The sequence below is a fragment of the Nicotiana sylvestris genome, chromosome 6 (assembly GCF_000393655.2).
Source record: "Nicotiana sylvestris chromosome 6, ASM39365v2, whole genome shotgun sequence".
Lineage (NCBI taxonomy): Eukaryota > Viridiplantae > Streptophyta > Magnoliopsida > Solanales > Solanaceae > Nicotiana > Nicotiana sylvestris.
Window position 1 is genome coordinate 39,976,252 of NC_091062.1, and position 17,622 is coordinate 39,993,873.

General features: G+C 37.3%; 2 protein-coding genes across 2 annotated transcripts; both read right to left on the minus strand.

Annotated features, from left to right (window-relative positions):
* Window positions 1–8,695: 8,695 nt before the first annotated feature.
* Window positions 8,696–9,911, minus strand: LOC138870516 (uncharacterized). The gene is made up of 3 exons (XM_070148325.1): window positions 9,600–9,911; window positions 8,953–9,312; window positions 8,696–8,728 (listed from the first exon to the last, which is right to left on the minus strand). Exons 1-3 carry the CDS (start codon window positions 9,909–9,911, stop codon window positions 8,696–8,698), a joined length of 705 nt encoding a protein of 234 aa, XP_070004426.1.
* Window positions 9,912–9,929: 18 nt separating this feature from the next.
* LOC138870517 (uncharacterized) lies at window positions 9,930–12,130 on the minus strand. The gene is made up of 5 exons (XM_070148326.1): window positions 11,950–12,130; window positions 11,786–11,892; window positions 11,421–11,436; window positions 10,682–11,239; window positions 9,930–10,597 (listed from the first exon to the last, which is right to left on the minus strand). Exons 1-5 carry the CDS (start codon window positions 12,128–12,130, stop codon window positions 9,930–9,932), a joined length of 1,530 nt encoding a protein of 509 aa, XP_070004427.1.
* Window positions 12,131–17,622: the final 5,492 nt, after the last annotated feature.

A 17,622-nucleotide genomic window follows, 5' to 3' on the forward strand; every position in this document is an offset into this window, starting at 1 on the left:
AGGATTTTGCATATTCAAACTTCACTTAGAAATCATGTTTATAAGGCTTCTACATTTCGACGCTACGTCTACAAAGTCTTAAAATCAGTAACGCCTAGAAAGTATGCCTATAGGGGTTTCTAATAAAAAAAATCCAATTCGCCTCACTTAGTGTTAGATATAAAACCAGTAGTAATGGCTGCTATCGTTTGCAGAACTTGTAATCAATTTGTTTAAATTCTGCCTCTCTCTTTCAATAATCTGAGTCCCTCACTTAGCAAGTTTAACGAGTATGCATTCAAACAGATCATTTTGAGCCTTATTGTTTCATTGCTTTCTGAATCCAGTAGATACCATGCTTATAGGATCCTTGTCCAACATTTAGGCAAGCCCTAGGGTAATAAATATAAACTAAATCTGCTTCTGTTAATAATTACAACCAGCAGGCAGGCTTGATTCAGACTTCTTATCTGAGTTATGTGATAAGCTGAAACTGTCTTAACAATTTCCTCTCACTCGTCTTTAATACCTTTTAATTTAGACCTAAGCAGTATGTGTAAGTCATGCTAATTACGTGCTTCTTTGTTTAAGGAGGTATATCTGAGCCTCTGCTTGTTATATGCTTTCCCCAATTTGCAATACGTGTTTTGTATGTCGCCTTAGAGTTTTTTCCTTTGAAAATACAAATAAGCCTAATATACCTCCCTTTTAGGATTAGTAGTCCTAAATGCCTCCGGGACTGATAGGATTGGGACGGGTAATAGCATGTAATAAGTAAACGAGACCAATCCGCGCTTTAAATACCTTAATACGGTGGGAAGGGTAGATATGGATATGATGACCACGCGATAATGTCACGTGTAGCTCCTCATTGAGGAGTGATTACCGGGCATTGTGTGGGGTGATCCATATTGTTAATAAACCTAGGACCTTTTTCCCTTATTTCTTTATTTCTTTTATCATTTCAACTCCTTCTTAAAAAAAATCAGCTTTCTTTGCTCTTCCAAACTTTGTTTATTTGTAAACCATTATATGAAACCCCCTCTTATTTGAGCCCTATTTGTATACATGTTAATGGTACCCCAAATTCACAATAATTATCTGGTCGGGAACCATACTAGTGGATTCTGAGGGGTGCCTAATACCTTCCCCTTGGAATAATTTCAAGCCCTTACCCTAATCTCTGGTTATTCAAAATCAAACTCTTTTGGTGTCCTAATGCACCCTAATCATTAGGTGGCGACTCTTCAAAAGCAAACCCAATTCCCAAAAGGAATGAGTTGTCTTTCCAAATGTCATAAACCCGATTTCGTTCTAGAAAAAGAGGGCGCGACAATAACTACTCATGATGACTTTAGATTATTCCTTACAATAGTTGATGATTTTAGTGGGAGTGTTTGGATTTAATTAATGAGACTTAAATGTGATGTGACTGTAAATTTCTGCCCCTAATAAAAAAATTGATTTGATATATCAGTGAAGATTTTAAGAAGTGACAATGGCACTGAATTTTTTAATTTTGAGTGTAAAAAGACTTTTTCAATCTCATGGTATGATTCATCAGAATTCATGTGTACACACCACACAATAAAATGGGATGATTGAAAGAAAACACAGATATATACTGGAAGTGGCTAGAGCAATAAGACTTTAAGGGCATTTGCCTATTAAATTCTAAGGACAATGTGTTCAGGTTGTTGTTTATGTGATCAGCAGGCTTCTTTTGTCAGTGTTATCAGAAAAGTCCTTGTTTGAAGTTCTGTATGGGAGACCACCCTCACTGCAACATATGAGGACTAAATGTTGCCAATGCTTTGCCATCAATATAGGAGAAGTTGAAAAATTTGCAGCCAGATCAATATATATAGGAGTTGTCTTGATGGGCTATTCATCCACTCAGAAGAATTACAGACTTTACAACATGCTAATTGACACTTGTTTTGTTAGCATGGATGTATATTTCAAAGACCGCATCTTTCCTTTTCAGCTGTTAAAGGAAGGAAAATTGCATCTCTTAAATGGAGCGATATCCAACACTGACATTCCAAGAGTGGCAGCCACAACTAAGGAGGATCTACTAGATGCAGTCACTCCATCTCATCCAAGCTCACCAGCTGTCGACATACAACAAGACTCAGTAGGTGGAGATCTACTACAACCATCAGGAACATCAACTCTAGAACATTATCAAGATCATATAGAGTTTACTCTAGAAGATATTGCCAACAATAGGGGAAATGAGCAATTGAGGAAATCAGCAAGAACAACGAAAGAACCTATTTGGATGCAAGATTATGTATGTGATGGAACATCAGCAAAGTACTCAGCAAAGAATGCATGCATATATCCTTTGCAAGAATACCTATGTCATAGAGGTATTTCAGCCAACTTTCAGATTTTCTTGTCCAAGTTTATTGCCACAAAGGAACCCATCAGTTATGAGGAAGCAATGACAGATCCTAGGTGGGTGGAAGCAATAGATCAGGAGTGCAAATGGGTGTAGGCCAGTGATGAAGTGGAAAGGTTCAATGCAAGGTTAATGGCTAAAGGGTACAACCAAATAGAAGGACTAGACTATCAGGAAACTTTGTCACCAGTGGTTAAGATGGTAACAATCAGAGTTGTACCAGCATTAGCTGCTGCACACAACTGGAGCCTACACTAAATGAATGTTTACAATGCATTCCTCCAAAGAGATTTAACTGAAGAAGTATATATGTGCCTGCCATAGGGATTTTCAGCCAGGAGGAGAAGGTATGCAGGCTAAAGGTAACTGAAGCACTCATTGGCTCGGGTTTCATACAAAGCCATTTTGACTATTCACTGTTCACCAAGAAAATGGGCACAAGAATGGTGATCATCTTCGTGTATGTGGATGATCTTCTTATAACTAGGAATGATCAGAAGTTGATTTCAGAAGCCAAAGACATACTGCAACATAGCTTCAAGATTAATGACCTAGGAGAACTAAGGTTCTTTCTTTGAATTGAAATAGTAAGATATAAACAAGGCATATTGATGAACCAAAGAATGTTTGCACATGAGTTGATCACTGATCTTGGGCTGACAGGGTCAAAATTAACAAGCACATCAATGGAATGCAATCAGAAGTCCACTACTATTGAATATGATAAGCACAACAATTGGTAAGGTGATGAGAAGTTGTTGGATACAGGACCCTATCAAAGACTGGTAGAGAAATTATTGTACCTCACAGTGACAAGCCAGACATATGCTATGTAGTACATGTACTCAGCGAATTCATGAGTTGTCTCAAAATATCATACATGGAAGCAGCAATCAGAGTGGTCAAATATATAAAAGGTGCCCCAGGACAAGGACTGTCGATGAGCTCAAGACAATCGATAAAACTTACTGCATTTTGTGATGCAGACTGGGAATCATGTCCAGTCTCTAGAAGATCTGTGACTAGATATGTAATGAAGTTAGGAGACTCATTGGTTTCATGGAAATCAAAGAAGCAATGCACATTATCACGAAGCTCAACAGAAGCTGAGCATAGAAGTATGGCAGCAGGTGTTTCAGAGATTCTATGTGTGTGTGTATGTATACATATATATATATATATATATATATATATATATATATGTACGATGTTTTTTTTTGGGGGGGGGGGGAGGGAATAGAACGATGGTTTCATATCCATTGGTCGATGAATCCACAATATTTTTTCTCTCATCCAACAAATTTTTTTAGGAAAAGAAAACACGTTTACTTTTATTCATTTTTCTCCTTATCTTCCAGTACGATGTTGTTAAGTAACGAGTAGACAAAGTTTTCTCGTATGTTATTCCAATTTAAAAATATGCAAAAATAATGTTTATGTTTTGGAGTAAATTATTTAAGTATATTCTGTGACATCATGATTGGGAAGTGCAAAGTTAATTAAAAGCTAAATAATTACGACCACGGCATAGTACAAACAAACAAGTAATATACTCCCTCGGTATATGATACCTTAACAAAAGTAAATTTTAAAATAGGATAATCCGTTTGCCAAAGATTATCAAAAATTTACTCAAAATGTCAAGATTAAGGGTGTGGTTGTTTAACCAAAAAATAAAATTTTAGTCAAAGCTGGAATTTAGAAGAACACGGTTTACTGATAATCGAAAGAATGTAGAAATTGGCTTTCAACACTAACAAGATGAGCAGAAGAAAGCAAAGTAAATCAGTATATTCCAATAATCTTCCCTGTCCTTACAAATGTTCAGCATTCTCCCTTTTATAATGGTTTTTTTCTTTGGAGATATGTTTATTGCCTTTGTCTTAATAAGGCAATTATGAGCAATAAATGACAATAAAAGAAACGTTACTCAATCATATGTATTAAATACAAATTCTCTAACATACTAGATATTTAATATATGTTAAATACTGAATTTGGACTCTCATGCGTCGTCAGATTCATTTCCTTGATTATTCTTGATCTTTGAGCTTTAAATGATTTAAATAGATACGGGCGCCAAACTATTTGAATAACTGCCCGTGCCTCTTTCTTTACCTTCTCTCGTATTTGTTGTTGCTCGTGCCTCTTTGCTAATTATAACTCTTTGACCATTTGACTAATCCACGTGTCATGACACGTCACCTCCAATATGCAAACTTTAATTTTACCCAATACAAATAGTCCTCCCACTTTATATTTATTTATCAATTAAATATTTGGGAAGTAGATTTCATTAAAAAGGGAATTTATGTCATCATTAATGCTATGACAACATGGACGCTTCAATTGTCTCTTCTATTAAATGCTCTATACACGTGTCATTCTCCCATCAGTTCTGCAGTTTTGCAGCCTTTTTTCAAGGCTTTTACAGCTCCACTATTCACGAAGAGCTGGTTGCCTTTATTATAGGTTTTCCATCATTGCACTTCTTGCCTTTGACGGTCGCTTTCTCACATAAATATAACCTTTTTCTCTTGTCCTCTTCTTCATAAAGTTTTGTTGAATACTTTACTCTTCAATACTGTTCACTTCTTCCTTAATTCGACCTTCTTCATCATGTCTTCTTCAAACCCTAACCCTAGAAGAGTTCCTATCTTGGATAACTTCCCCAATGCCCCTGTTAGACATAGAAGGGGTCGGGGTGGCAGACTCCGTAGTTTAGGATCTGCCCGTGGCGTCAGTTTTTCTGCTGGTTCTTCTATACTTTCCTCTAGTTCTGGTACTCCCTCTAGAATTAGAGGTTCTTTTACTCAAAAATCATCTTCTAAGGATAAAGAAATTTCTGAACCTTTACAAGAACCTTTGATAGAAGAAATAGTTCCTAGCGACTTATCCTTTACCCATGACAGAGAATCACTTCAAAAACAAATTTTTGAGTTGAGTCGTGCTGATACTTATCCTACTATGATTACAGAGGTTTTAACCCCCATAGTTTGTAACGACTGTCATTGGAATAATGACTTCCCAATTGTTGTTCCTAACCCAAATCAAAGAATTACTTCTTATATGACTGGTTTTTCTTTCGTTTATACTTACCCCTTTACTCTAGGATTTAAACCAGCCATTGATCCAGTAATTCTTGATTTTTGCCGTTTTTTCCAAGTTTGTTTAGCACAAATCGGCTCGCTCGTTTGGAGAGTTGTGGCTTGCTTAAGACATTTATCAAACAAGGCTGGTGTTGATTTTACTTTCCCTCATCTAATTCATCTTTACTCCCCCAGGCTCTTTCGCATCGGTGTTTTTACTTTAGTAGCCAGGAGTAAAAGGGTTTTGGTAAGCCCAGAAGATGATAAGGATCGTGGCTAGTATGCTCGATTCGTTGCTGCCCCCACTGTTGGTTTGGTGGGTGAAGAAAACGTTCCTTTTCCCGAGAAATGGAATTTTGCACGTAAGTCTTTTATTCTTCTCGTACCTTTTTCTTTCAATTTTGACAAATTTTTTTTTAATTTTCTCTCCCTCTCCTCTTTGTATCAATATGGGAGTTGTGGGTAAAGTTCCCAACTTTCGTGGTTGGGTAGAGAAATTATTGAAGGTCGCACCTATGGAGGCCAGGTCCTGGAAATCTATTCCCAATCAGTACGGTTGGAAAGTGAAAACTCATGGTAAGGGTTTTTTATTTTCTCGTATGTAAAATCTTCTGTTTATCACCTTAATTTTCATCCTTCTTTTTGTCAGGATTTTCAATTCGAGGCGTTTCTGCTGAAGCAGTTGCGTCCTCTCGAACCTCTACAGGAGCTCAACTCACTTTAAAGAGGGCTCAGGATATACTTGTGAAGAGGAAGACCACCGATGAAGATTCCGAGGAGGAAGATGAAGATGGCTCTTTGATAAAGAGGCCAAGGGCTAGAAGACGTGTTATGTTTGATGATGAGGCTGAAGTATCTCCCCGTGCCTCTTTTGCCGAGCCTGTTCATCTCGTCTCTGATGATGATGTTACCCCCCAAGATACTCGTGAATCCACCGACCAACTTTTTGCTAGTGGTTTTGATAGTGGTGACCTCGGGCCTGTTTTAGATGAAGTGCCTTTATCGTCTTTTTCATCACCCGTGCCTGCGATTCTTTCTTTACCGGCCCCTGTTATTTCCATTCCTTCTTATATTGCACTCACCTCTTCTCCAGCTCCTCCTTTGATTATTCCCCCTCCTATTGTTCATCATACTGAAGTTGGTTCTACAAGTAGAACTACTGCCATGAGGAGCGTGACTATTGAAGTTCCCGCCAACAGCAGCCTTTTAAGAAAATCTGGTCAGGCAGATGTTTGGCTCGAGCCTTTGATTAGCTCAATTGAAAAAGAGAAGATGAATAGCCATAGCTTCTTAACGACATTGTTCATGCCACTTTGAAGGTATTTTCCTCCTTTATTTAAAAAGAATTCTTTTTCTTTTTATTCTTGAATTCTTACTTTCCTTCTTCACTATTCTCAGGCCAACCTCATTGGTACAGAGTTGATGGGCAGAATTTCTCTTTTAGAAAAAGTGGCCCGTGACTCCGAGAAAGCAATGCTTGAGGCCGAGAAAGTGACTCATGAAGCTCAACTAGAAGCGGCTAATTGGAAAGGGCAATTTGATAGTGCACAAATCGCTATTGAAGATATGCAAGAGAATAGGAGTAACCTGGAGGCGCAAGTGCGTGCATTGACTTTGGAATTGGCAGTGGCCAAGGCTTCTTCAAGCCAAGCAGAGAGGGACAAAGAATACCTTGAATATTCTTTCTCAGATCAGCTATCTAAGGAAAATGAGGAGATTAAAGAATTGAAGGCACTCCTGAGTCAAAAGGAGGTTTATGAGAAAGATTTTGCACAGAGCTTGACCCAAACTCAAATGGACTTGAGGGACTCTACTGATAAAATCCGTGCTTTGGAAAGTTCCAATGTCGCTCTTCAAATCTCTTTCAATTCCACCTTGGCTGAAAATGAAGAGCTCAAAAGTGAAATTGCTATTTGGGAAAGAGACTACGAGCTTCTCGAGGATAAAATGGTTGTTGAGGTAAGCTGGACTTTTCTGAACTCTCGTCGTGATACCTTAACCGAGGCTAGCCAAGAGAACTTTAATTTAGGGTTAGAATTGGCTAAAGTCATGGAGACTATTGAGAAGGCTCAACAACCACTGGACTTTCCATCTCCCACAATTGAGGCTCCCGTGGTTGAAGCTCCTAAAACTGATGTAGCCTTGGTTCAAGTTCCTGAAGTTGAAGCTACCGTGGATCAAGCTCCAGAAGGTGAGGCTTCCGTGTCTCTTGCTCACCTCAACGATCCTGCTGTTTCAAGTCAAGTTGACACCGTGCTTGTGGCTGCTCCTTCTGATGTTGGCACCGTTACTTCTGATGCTCCTACCTCCCAGTGACCAGTTTTTTTTTAACTTGTTTTTTTTTTTACTTTTTGGAAGATAATGATCAAACCCTTAGTTTGTTTTAAAGGGTTTTTTGAAGGAAAAAGTCCCCAGTTCTTATTATGGGGCATCTATAAAACAATTTTGATGACTAGGTTCATACTTAGTCTTTAAATTTTAAATATATATTAAGAAGTTTTTATTACTTCTATTCGTTCTATTCTTGCCTTTTATTTTTGAGGACTTAAAGAATAGCTTGCATTTTTATCCTTTGAAAATGCTCTATGATTAATCTCATGACTTAATAACATGAGTTTTATAAAAGAGGGCCCTTTTATATTTTCGACACTTAATGAAGAAGACGTATCAACTTCATAATGGTGTTGTAATACGATGAAAAGAATAGGAACACACATGTTTTGTTTGAAATAACTTTGACAGGTTTTTATTTATGAACTTTGACAAGTTTTTTTGAAAAATACGTTACATGTATTTGGATTACATCTATAGTTTTCTCGTAACTGTTTTTCTTGTAATAGATTCTTACAAAAGAAAAATAATACACACAAGGTTTTTCCTTATAACCCATTTCAGTACAAGGTTTGAGAAGTGACATCGTTGTTCTCATGAGAAAAAACACTATGATAAATGCCATAGTCTTCAAATCTTTGCTTGAGATTTACACATATGTATGTGTGTATTAGGTAGTTCCCCAAGTGTTTGAGCGTTGAAGATTGAAGCCTCGAGCACTTATTTGTTCCTCTTATCTTGGTCCGTTTCCTGAAAAGGAAAACATACGGGACTCGGAGGGACGATTATAGATGAAGACTGCATAACCCATTTTCGTTTCTATCAGAATAATTGTAACCCTAGGCCAGGATTTTTAGGTTACTCTGTGTGCCTTACAGGTCGTGACTCATCATTTAGTACGGGTTAGCTTTTTGCCTATCATCTAAAATCGTTAGTAAAATTAATAATTCAAAAATGAAATGTAAAATGGTTATACCTGACCGTGGGTTTTCCTTAGAAATAGTATCTCTTCAAATGAACAGCATTCCAATGTGAAGGCAGTATCTTGCCATCCATTGTCTCCAGTTCATATGCTCCCTTTCCTGCAACATCACTAATTCTGTAGGGTCCTTCCCATGTTGGACTTAACTTCCCGGAGTTAGTTACCTTTGTAGATTGAAAGACCTTTTTAAGCATGAAGTCCCCAATTTTGAAGAATCTGAGGCGCGTTTTTCGGTTGTAATATCGTTCAATGACCTTCTTTTGTGTTGTCATCCTTATTAATGCAGCTTCTCTTCTTCCCTCGAGTAAATCAAGATTGACCCGCATCTCTTCGCTGTTAGACTCCTCTGTTGCCTGCATGAACCGTGTGCTTGGCTCTCCTATCTCAACTGGAATCAAGGCTTCGGCTCCGTAAACCAACGAGAATGGTGTTTCGCCCGTACTTGTTTTAGCAGTTGTTCGATATGCCCATAAAACATCAGGTAATACTTCAGGCCAGTTACCTTTTGCTTCTTGTAAATGCTTCTTCAAATTGTTAATGATAACCTTGTTTGTTCACTCTGCCTGTCCATTACCCACTGGATGGTATGGTGTTGACGCAATCCTTTTAATTTGCCAACTTTGAAAAAATTCCGTGATCTGAGATCCAATAAATTGAGGGCCATTATCACATACGATCTCCATTGGTACGCCGAATCGACATATGATATTTCGCCAAATAAAATCTCTAACTTCTTTTTCTCGAACCTGTTTGAATGCACCTGCCTCTACCATTTAGTAAAATAATCAGTGAGAACAAGTAAAAAATTTACCTGTCCTTTTGCTTGTGGTAATGGACCCACGATGTCCATCCCCCATTTCATAAATGGCCATGGTGCAATGACTGGATGTAACAATTCCGCAGGTCTGTGTATATTGTTACCATACCTTTGGCATTTATCACATTTAGCCACGAAACTTTCTGCCTCCTCTTCCATTTTGAGCCAGTAATAACCTGCCCTAATCAAGGTTCTCACCAGTGATCTTCCACTTGCGTGATTCCCGCAATGACCCTCATGTACTTCTCTCATTACGTACTCTGTTTGCGCAGGTCCAAGACATCTTGCTAATGGACCACCAAACATTTTACGATACAAATTGCCTTATTTTAAGCAGTACCGAGAAGCTTTTCTTCGAAGCGCACAAGCCTTTTTCTTGTCATCAGGAACAGTACCATACTGCAAAAAAGCCACAATTTCGTTCCTCCAATCCCAAGTTAAATTATTAAAATTTACCTCATTAGCATCAGGATCAGTAACTGAATGAAATAAATGTATCACTAAGGCATTTGCATCGTTTGCCACGTCGGCCGCAGATGCGAGATTAGCTAGGGCGTCTGCTTCAAGATTTTCGTCCCTGGGTATTTGTCTAATTTTCCAATCTTGAAATTGTTTAATCAACTCCCGTACTTTCTCCAAATATTGCTGCATACTTGCTTCCCTGGCTGTATAAGTCCCCAGTATTTGATTAACTACGAGTTGTGAATCACTTTTGATTATAATCTGACTTATGTCAAGCTCCCGTGCCAATTCTAAACCTGCAATCATAGCTTCATATTCTGCCTCGTTGTTAGTTATGGAATGACATTTGATAGCTTGCCGAATGGTTTCGCCCGCAGGCGCTACCAATACGACTCCCAAACCTGCCCCTCTCACATTAGATGAGCCGTCGGTAAATAAAGTCCAAGTTCTTGGGTTAGCCCCATTGAACACCTGCAGTTCTTTCTCTGCTTCTAACTGTATTCCATGACTAAAATCAGCCACGAAATCCGCTAATACTTATGATTTTACAACAGTTCTAGGTTGATATGCAATTTTATATTCACTTAACTCTATTGCCCACTTAGCTAACCTACCTGATAACTCATGCTTGTGTAATATGTTACGTAAAGGGTAGGTAGTTACCACAATGATAGGATGACACTGAAAATAAGGTCCTAACTTTCTAGATGCCATGATCAATGCAAGGGCAAGTTTTTCTAATTGAGGATACCTTGTCTCCGCATCCAACAAATATTTACTCACGTAATAGATAGGGGATTGTTTACCTTGCTCTTCCTGGACCAAAACAGCGCTTACTGCCACTTCTGAAATAGCAAGGTAGATGAGTAGCTTTTCTCCAGCTTTTGGTTTTGCCAACAAAGGTGGATTTGATAAGTAAGTTTTCAAATTCCTAAGTGCTTTTTGACATTCCCCATTCCATTCAAAATGATCATGCTTCTTAACAGCTGAGAAGAATTTAAAACATTTTTCTGATGATTTTGATATGAATCTTCCCAAAGCTGCAATTCTCCCTGTTAACCTTTGAACTTCTTTTTTGTTTGTAAGTATATTAGGGATTTCTTCAATGGCTTTAATCTGTGTAGGATTCACTTCAATTCCACGGTTAGAAACGAGAAAACCCAAAAACTTACCTGATGTAACGCCAAATGCACATTTTTCGGGATTTAACTTTATATTAAATTTACGCAAAATTGAAAATGTATCAGATAAGTGTGATATGTGTTTTTCGAATATTGAATTTTAACTAGCATATCATCTATATATACCTCCATAGTCTTTCCTAAATATTCCTGAAACATTCTGGTTACTAACCTCTGATACGTCGCCCCTGCATTTTTTAGACCAAAGGACATTACTTTATAACAGTAAGTCCCCCTGTTTGTTATGAACGAAGTTTTTTCTTCATCTACCGGGTCCATTTTAATCTGATTATACCCTGAATATACATCTAGAAAACTTAGTAATTCGTGACCTGTAGTTGCATCAATCAATTAATCTATGTGTGGTAGCGGAAAAGAATCTTTAGGGCAGACTTTGGTAAGATCTGTATAATCTACACAGACCCGCCACTTACCATTTTTCTTTGGAACCACAACAATGTTAGCTAACCAATTAGGGTACTTTACCTCTCGAATGGAACCAATTTTTAACAATTTTTGGACTTCTTCTTGAATCACCTGATTCTTGAAAGATCCATGCTTTCTCTTCTTTTGCTTCACAGGAAGATATGATGGATCCTCATTTAGTTTATGAGTCATCACCCCCGGTGGAATTCGAGTCATGTCTGAATGGGACCAAGCAAAGCAATCCATGTTAGTTTTCAAAAATTTGATTAACTTACCTTTCATTCCTTGGTCAAGATTAGCCCCAACATAGACTTTTTTATCAGGCCATTGAGCATATAACACGACAGGCTCTAATTCCTCTATCGTTGTTTTGATATTTTCATTCTCTTCTAGTTCTTGTATAGTGCCAGGCCTTGAATCTACATCTGTCTGTCCTTGTTCAGTTGAGGTTTGCATTGTGATGTCCTCAACTGCCTTCTGTGATTGCTATTTACCTTCACTTCTCGTGCTCGTGTCTGCAATGGAGTTGATAGCCCTGGACGTATGTTGATCCCCACGAATTTGACAAATTCCCCATGGCGAAGGAAACTTAATAACCTGATGCAAGGTTGAAGGAACAGCATCCATTTCGTGGATCTACGATCTCCCAAGAATCATGTTGTAAGCCATTTCCATCTCTACTACTTGAAACTTTGTATCCTTCGCGATCCCTTCAGCAAATGTGGTGAGTGTTACCTCTCCTTTAGACGACACTGGAATTATCAAATCCAGATAGAGTATGCGCCTTTGGTATTATTTTCTCTTCAACTTGCATCTCACGTAATACTCTTAGCAAAATAATGTTCACGGAACTACCTGGATCAATTAAAACATGTTTCACATTAGTATAAAAAACAATTAGAGATATTACCAGTGCATCGTTATGAGGGGTTAATACGCCGTCAGCATCTGCATCATTGAATGTAATATTGTCTTCTTCTAGAACCTGCCGCACCCGTTTCCCTTGGGTAATAGTTACTTTGGAAACTTTGTTGGCTGCAGTATATGATACACTATTGATGCCTTCACCCCCACTTATAACATTAACAGTTTTTTTGGGAGAGGGGGGCTTTTGAGGCTCCTACCTGTTTCTCATATAAGCTTGCTTGCCTTTCTCACTGAATAACTCGGTGAGATATCCTTGTTTTAATAAATGATCAACCTCACTTTGTAAAAATCTACAATCTGTTGTTTTATGTCCATGGTCATTATGGAACTCGCACCAATGGTCAGGGTTGCGCCTGTTTGGATTCGACCTCATTTCCTTTGGCCATCGAACCTTATCTCCCATACTTCTCAAAATGGCTACGAGCTCAGAAGTGTTGACATTAAAGTTGTAACCTCCAAACCTCGCTTTTAAACTTCTGTCATCGTCCCGTGACTCATAATGGTTGCGCTCGTTCCTGAATCTCGATGAGGAACCTGCTTCTCTGTTCCTTGGTTTGCGATCGTGCCTTTGGTCGTCCTGTGTTGATCGTGAGTCTTTTCCCGCAGGTCCCATATAAGGCTCGTACCTATTTTTATCAGACCTTTTGTCGGTCTCTGCCCGTCTAGGACGTATATTTTCTTCTTTTTGAGATTGTAGCACAGTATCTTCCTCAATCCTCAACTTCGTACTATACCTATTGTAAACATCATTCCACGTTGTAGTTGGGAATTCACGAAGTCTTTCCTTGAGCCTCCTCGTAGCTTCCGAACTTTTTTCATTCAAATTGCTTGTAAAGGCTATAGCTGCCCAGTTGTCAGGTACACACGGCAATGTCATTCTTTCACGTTGAAATCTGTCCACGAACTCTCTAAGCAATTCTGAATCTCCCTGCTTGATTTTGAAAATATCCTCCATTCTTTTTTCCACTTTTTGAGCTTCCGAGTGTGCTTTGATGAAAGAATCTGCAAGCTCAGCAAAAGAATTTATAGAATTTTCAGGTAGAAGAGAATACCATGTTAGTGCTCCTTTGGTGAGTGTTTCACCAAATTTCTTGACTAGAACCGATTCAATCTCCTGCTTAGTCAAATCGTTGCCCTTTACACTCGTTGTGAAGGCAGTCACGTGGTCTCGTGGGTCTGTTGTTCCATCATACTTTGGAATATCAGGCATTTTGAACTTTTTTGGGATTGGGAGCGGACCAGCACTTGGCTTTCAGGGTTGTTGTGAATACTTATCCATGTCTACCCCCCTTGATTATAGGTGGCACCCCAGGTATCTGCTCTATGCGTTCACTTTGCTCCTTGAGCTGTTTCTGCAAGGTTAGTACTAAAGTTTGCAAATCAGAATTAATTGCATTACCTGGTTCTCCCTCCTGTGAGTTATTGGGGTTCCACCACTGCCTGAGTTAACGAGCCCGGAACGAGGGTTTTCTATAGTGTTATTATTTGGAGTAGGTGCGGGTGTTGCAATAGGTAACCGGTTAACAAGTGCCGCAACGGCTCTGTTGACCTGAGCAGTAATTAATTTATGCAAAGCTTCATCAGCGGCTTCCATGTTTTGAAATTGAGCATACTCGTTTGTTTGAGATTCATCAAGAGAACCCTCACGAGATTGTCGTGGAGAGTCTTGCGGAGCAGGAACTTGAATGTTGATATTTTGTGGATCCCCCTGACTTTGTTGGTTATCTTGGTTTCCTTGAGTATTGACATCATTAGTCGACATAGTTTATGCAACAAGGAAGGTTAGGTGAAAAGAAAATAGATTATCAGACTCCCGGTAACGGAACCAATTTGTTTAACCAAAAAATAGAATTTTAGTCAAAGCTAGAATTTAGAAGAACACGGGTTACTGATAATCGAAAAAATGTAGAAATTGGCTTTCAACAATAACAAGATGAGCAGAAGAAAGCAAAGTAAATCAGTATATTCCAATAATCTTCTTTGTCCTTACAAATGTTCAGCATTCTCCCTTTTATAATGGTTTTTTTCTTTGGAGATATGTTTATTGCCTTTGTCTTAATAAGACAATTATGAGCAATAAATGACAATAAAAGAAACGTTACTCAATCATATGTATTAAATACAAATTCTCTAACGTACTAGGTATTTAATATATGTTAAATACTGAATTTGGACTCTCATGCGTCGTCAGATTCATTTCCTTGATTCTTCTTGATCTTTGAGATTTCAATGATTTAAATAGGTACGGGCGCTAAACTATTTGAATAACTGTCCGTGCCTCTTTCATCACCTTCTCTCGTATCTATTGTCGCTCGTGCCTCTTGACTAATTATAACTCTTTGACCATTTGACTAATCCACGTGTCATGACACGTCACCACCAATATGCAAACTTTAATTTTACCCAATACAGTGCTCAGTATGCAATCAAAGAACTGGTGAAGAATCTCAAATTCTCAATCGTCGTCACAGAGTCGAAGTCCACGGATGCTCGCAACTTTATCGAAGTAATTGTTAAAATAAAAGGTTGTGATAGAAATGTTTGTATTTTCTATTTGCGAGAAGCTGCAGTTTTGGGCTTCTTATTTTGAGGAAGGGATATGAAAATGATAAAAGGGAAAAATAAACCAATTGACTACTAATAGCCTGTTTGGCCAAGCTTCTCAAGATAAAAAAAGTATTTTTTCCCAAAAACATTTTTTTCCTTAATTTGAGGTGTTTGGCCAAGCTTTTTTGGGAAAAAAAAGTTCTTTTGGGAAGAAGCAGAAAAAAGTAGCTTCTTTCCAAAAGCAGAAGCAGAAGCAGTTTTGGCTTTTCTTCTTACCTAAAATACCCTTAACAAAATATAGTATATACCAAAATAACCCTTAAACCTAATACTTAGGATATTAATTTATAAATATTTCTTCTTATTTTTAGGAAACTTTCTAATATATAGTGTCTTTAGGGGTGAATGTTTTTATATTTGTTGAAGGAATTTTAATATATTTAACTTATATTAAAAGAATTAAGTACTTTTTAATTTTATTTTCATATTTTACTTAAATAAAATGATTTTTTTTAATTATTGCATGTAATAACAAAATTTTGATATTATTTATTTACTTATAATATTAATTATTAAGTAAATCTATTCATGCCCTTATTCGTAATTTGACACTTAAAAGCACTTTCTAAAAAGTTTGGCCAAACACAAATTATTTCTCAAAAGTATTTTTCAGACTGATTAGCCAAACACAAATTGATTCTCTCCAAAAGTACGTTTTTCAAAAGCACTTCTCAAAATAAGCTGATTTCTCCAGCTTGGCCAAACAGGCTATAAGTATAAACAAGAAGGAAAAAAAAGCTAAACTACTAAAGTTGGGTTTCAAACCCAGGTCAACCAAGCAAGCGAAGGAACCTTGAGCACTCCACTAAACCAATTGTCCCGTTCGGCTTTTGAATTTGAGGGGGCAAAGTAAATTATAGTAAGGTTTCAACTTTATATACAATACATATAAGATATATTAATATAAAGTTTTTGCTAAGACTAACGAGTTCCCGTGACCTCCTAACGCCCAACTTAGGTCTGCCTCCGATTATGACATATGGTTTCCTTACATTAAAAAAAAAATCGATACCAATTTGTTTAATATATAAAATTATAATGAAGGTGTGTAATTTATAAATTATAACATCGGATCGAAAGTTCTGTATATTTTTCCAAAAACCAAAATCCAAAAGTTAAAAAGTATCACAAGAAACAAAAATTATAATCCTTTGTAAAGTGGTAATATCTTGTGATAACCAAATGAGGTACATCCATTTTATCAAGTTTTCTGTTGTTAGTAAGAAGAGGACTAATTAAGAATACCGCATTACTTACATCATGATCAACTAATTAGTTAAGTGACTCAACAATGCCTATATAATTTACATGTGCTGAACTACTTAACCATGATTGCATGAGCTGAAGAATTTGTCTTTTTTTTATTAACTTTGGTGTTCGCGTCGACTTATTTCACGAGGTACTTGCTATCTCTCACCGATACAAATGTCAAGTAAATTAATCCACCAAAATTTAAACAAATGAAATGATATCATCTACTAATATTTTTGCTTCGCTTTTGAAGAAATTTGAACATGAGACATTATCCTTCTCAATAATTTTAGTGAGATGACGAGAGTTGATCTGACACCCACCTCCCACCAACACATTTATATAGCTGTCACAATCTTAATTTTGAGAAATTTGAGGTGCAGTTATTGTGGATAGTGATTGCCATGGAAAGTCTACATGCGGTGTACGCTATGGAGATTGCAAAGAGTCTGAAATCAAAATGTGGTTCTTTTGGATTCAAACTACACAAATAGGTGGGAAAAAAAAGTTACACTTTTATATATAGCGCCACATTATCTGGCGCTATACATTAACAGTAACGGCACCGTTAATGTATAGCGCCAAGTATTGTGGCGTTATACTGCAAAATCTGATACGGACAGATAAATCGCCACAATACCTGGCGCTATAAATAGATCATTAATGTATAGCGCCAGATATTGTGGCGCTATACATAGATATTTCAAAAGCCCTCCGTCTTCTTCTCCAATTCATCCATCCACCACTATTTTAAAACTTTTCCCCTCTTCTTGGTCCCCCACCGATTCTGCCCGTTTAGTTTTAAAAAAAAAATGGGTCTCTCCCACACATAAAACTCGAAGAACGTAGGTCCCACATTCGAGGAGAGATTCGTGTTATTGTTGATTCACACTTCCGGAGTCAAAATTTCTATCTTTTTGCTTTCCGACAATTCTAAATCGAGGTATTTCGACTTATTTTAAGTTGAAACATTTATAATAATGCATATTATTTGATTTGTATGTGTTCTATTTCGGTTTGTGTTTTTTTTTTCGAAACTAGCATATTAAATTTATCCGGATTTAATATTAGTATTTTCTAAACAAATATAAATTTATAAAATAAATTTGTCTGTTAATATCTTGATTTATATATGTGTGTTTTCATGCCGTTTTGTGTTTTAC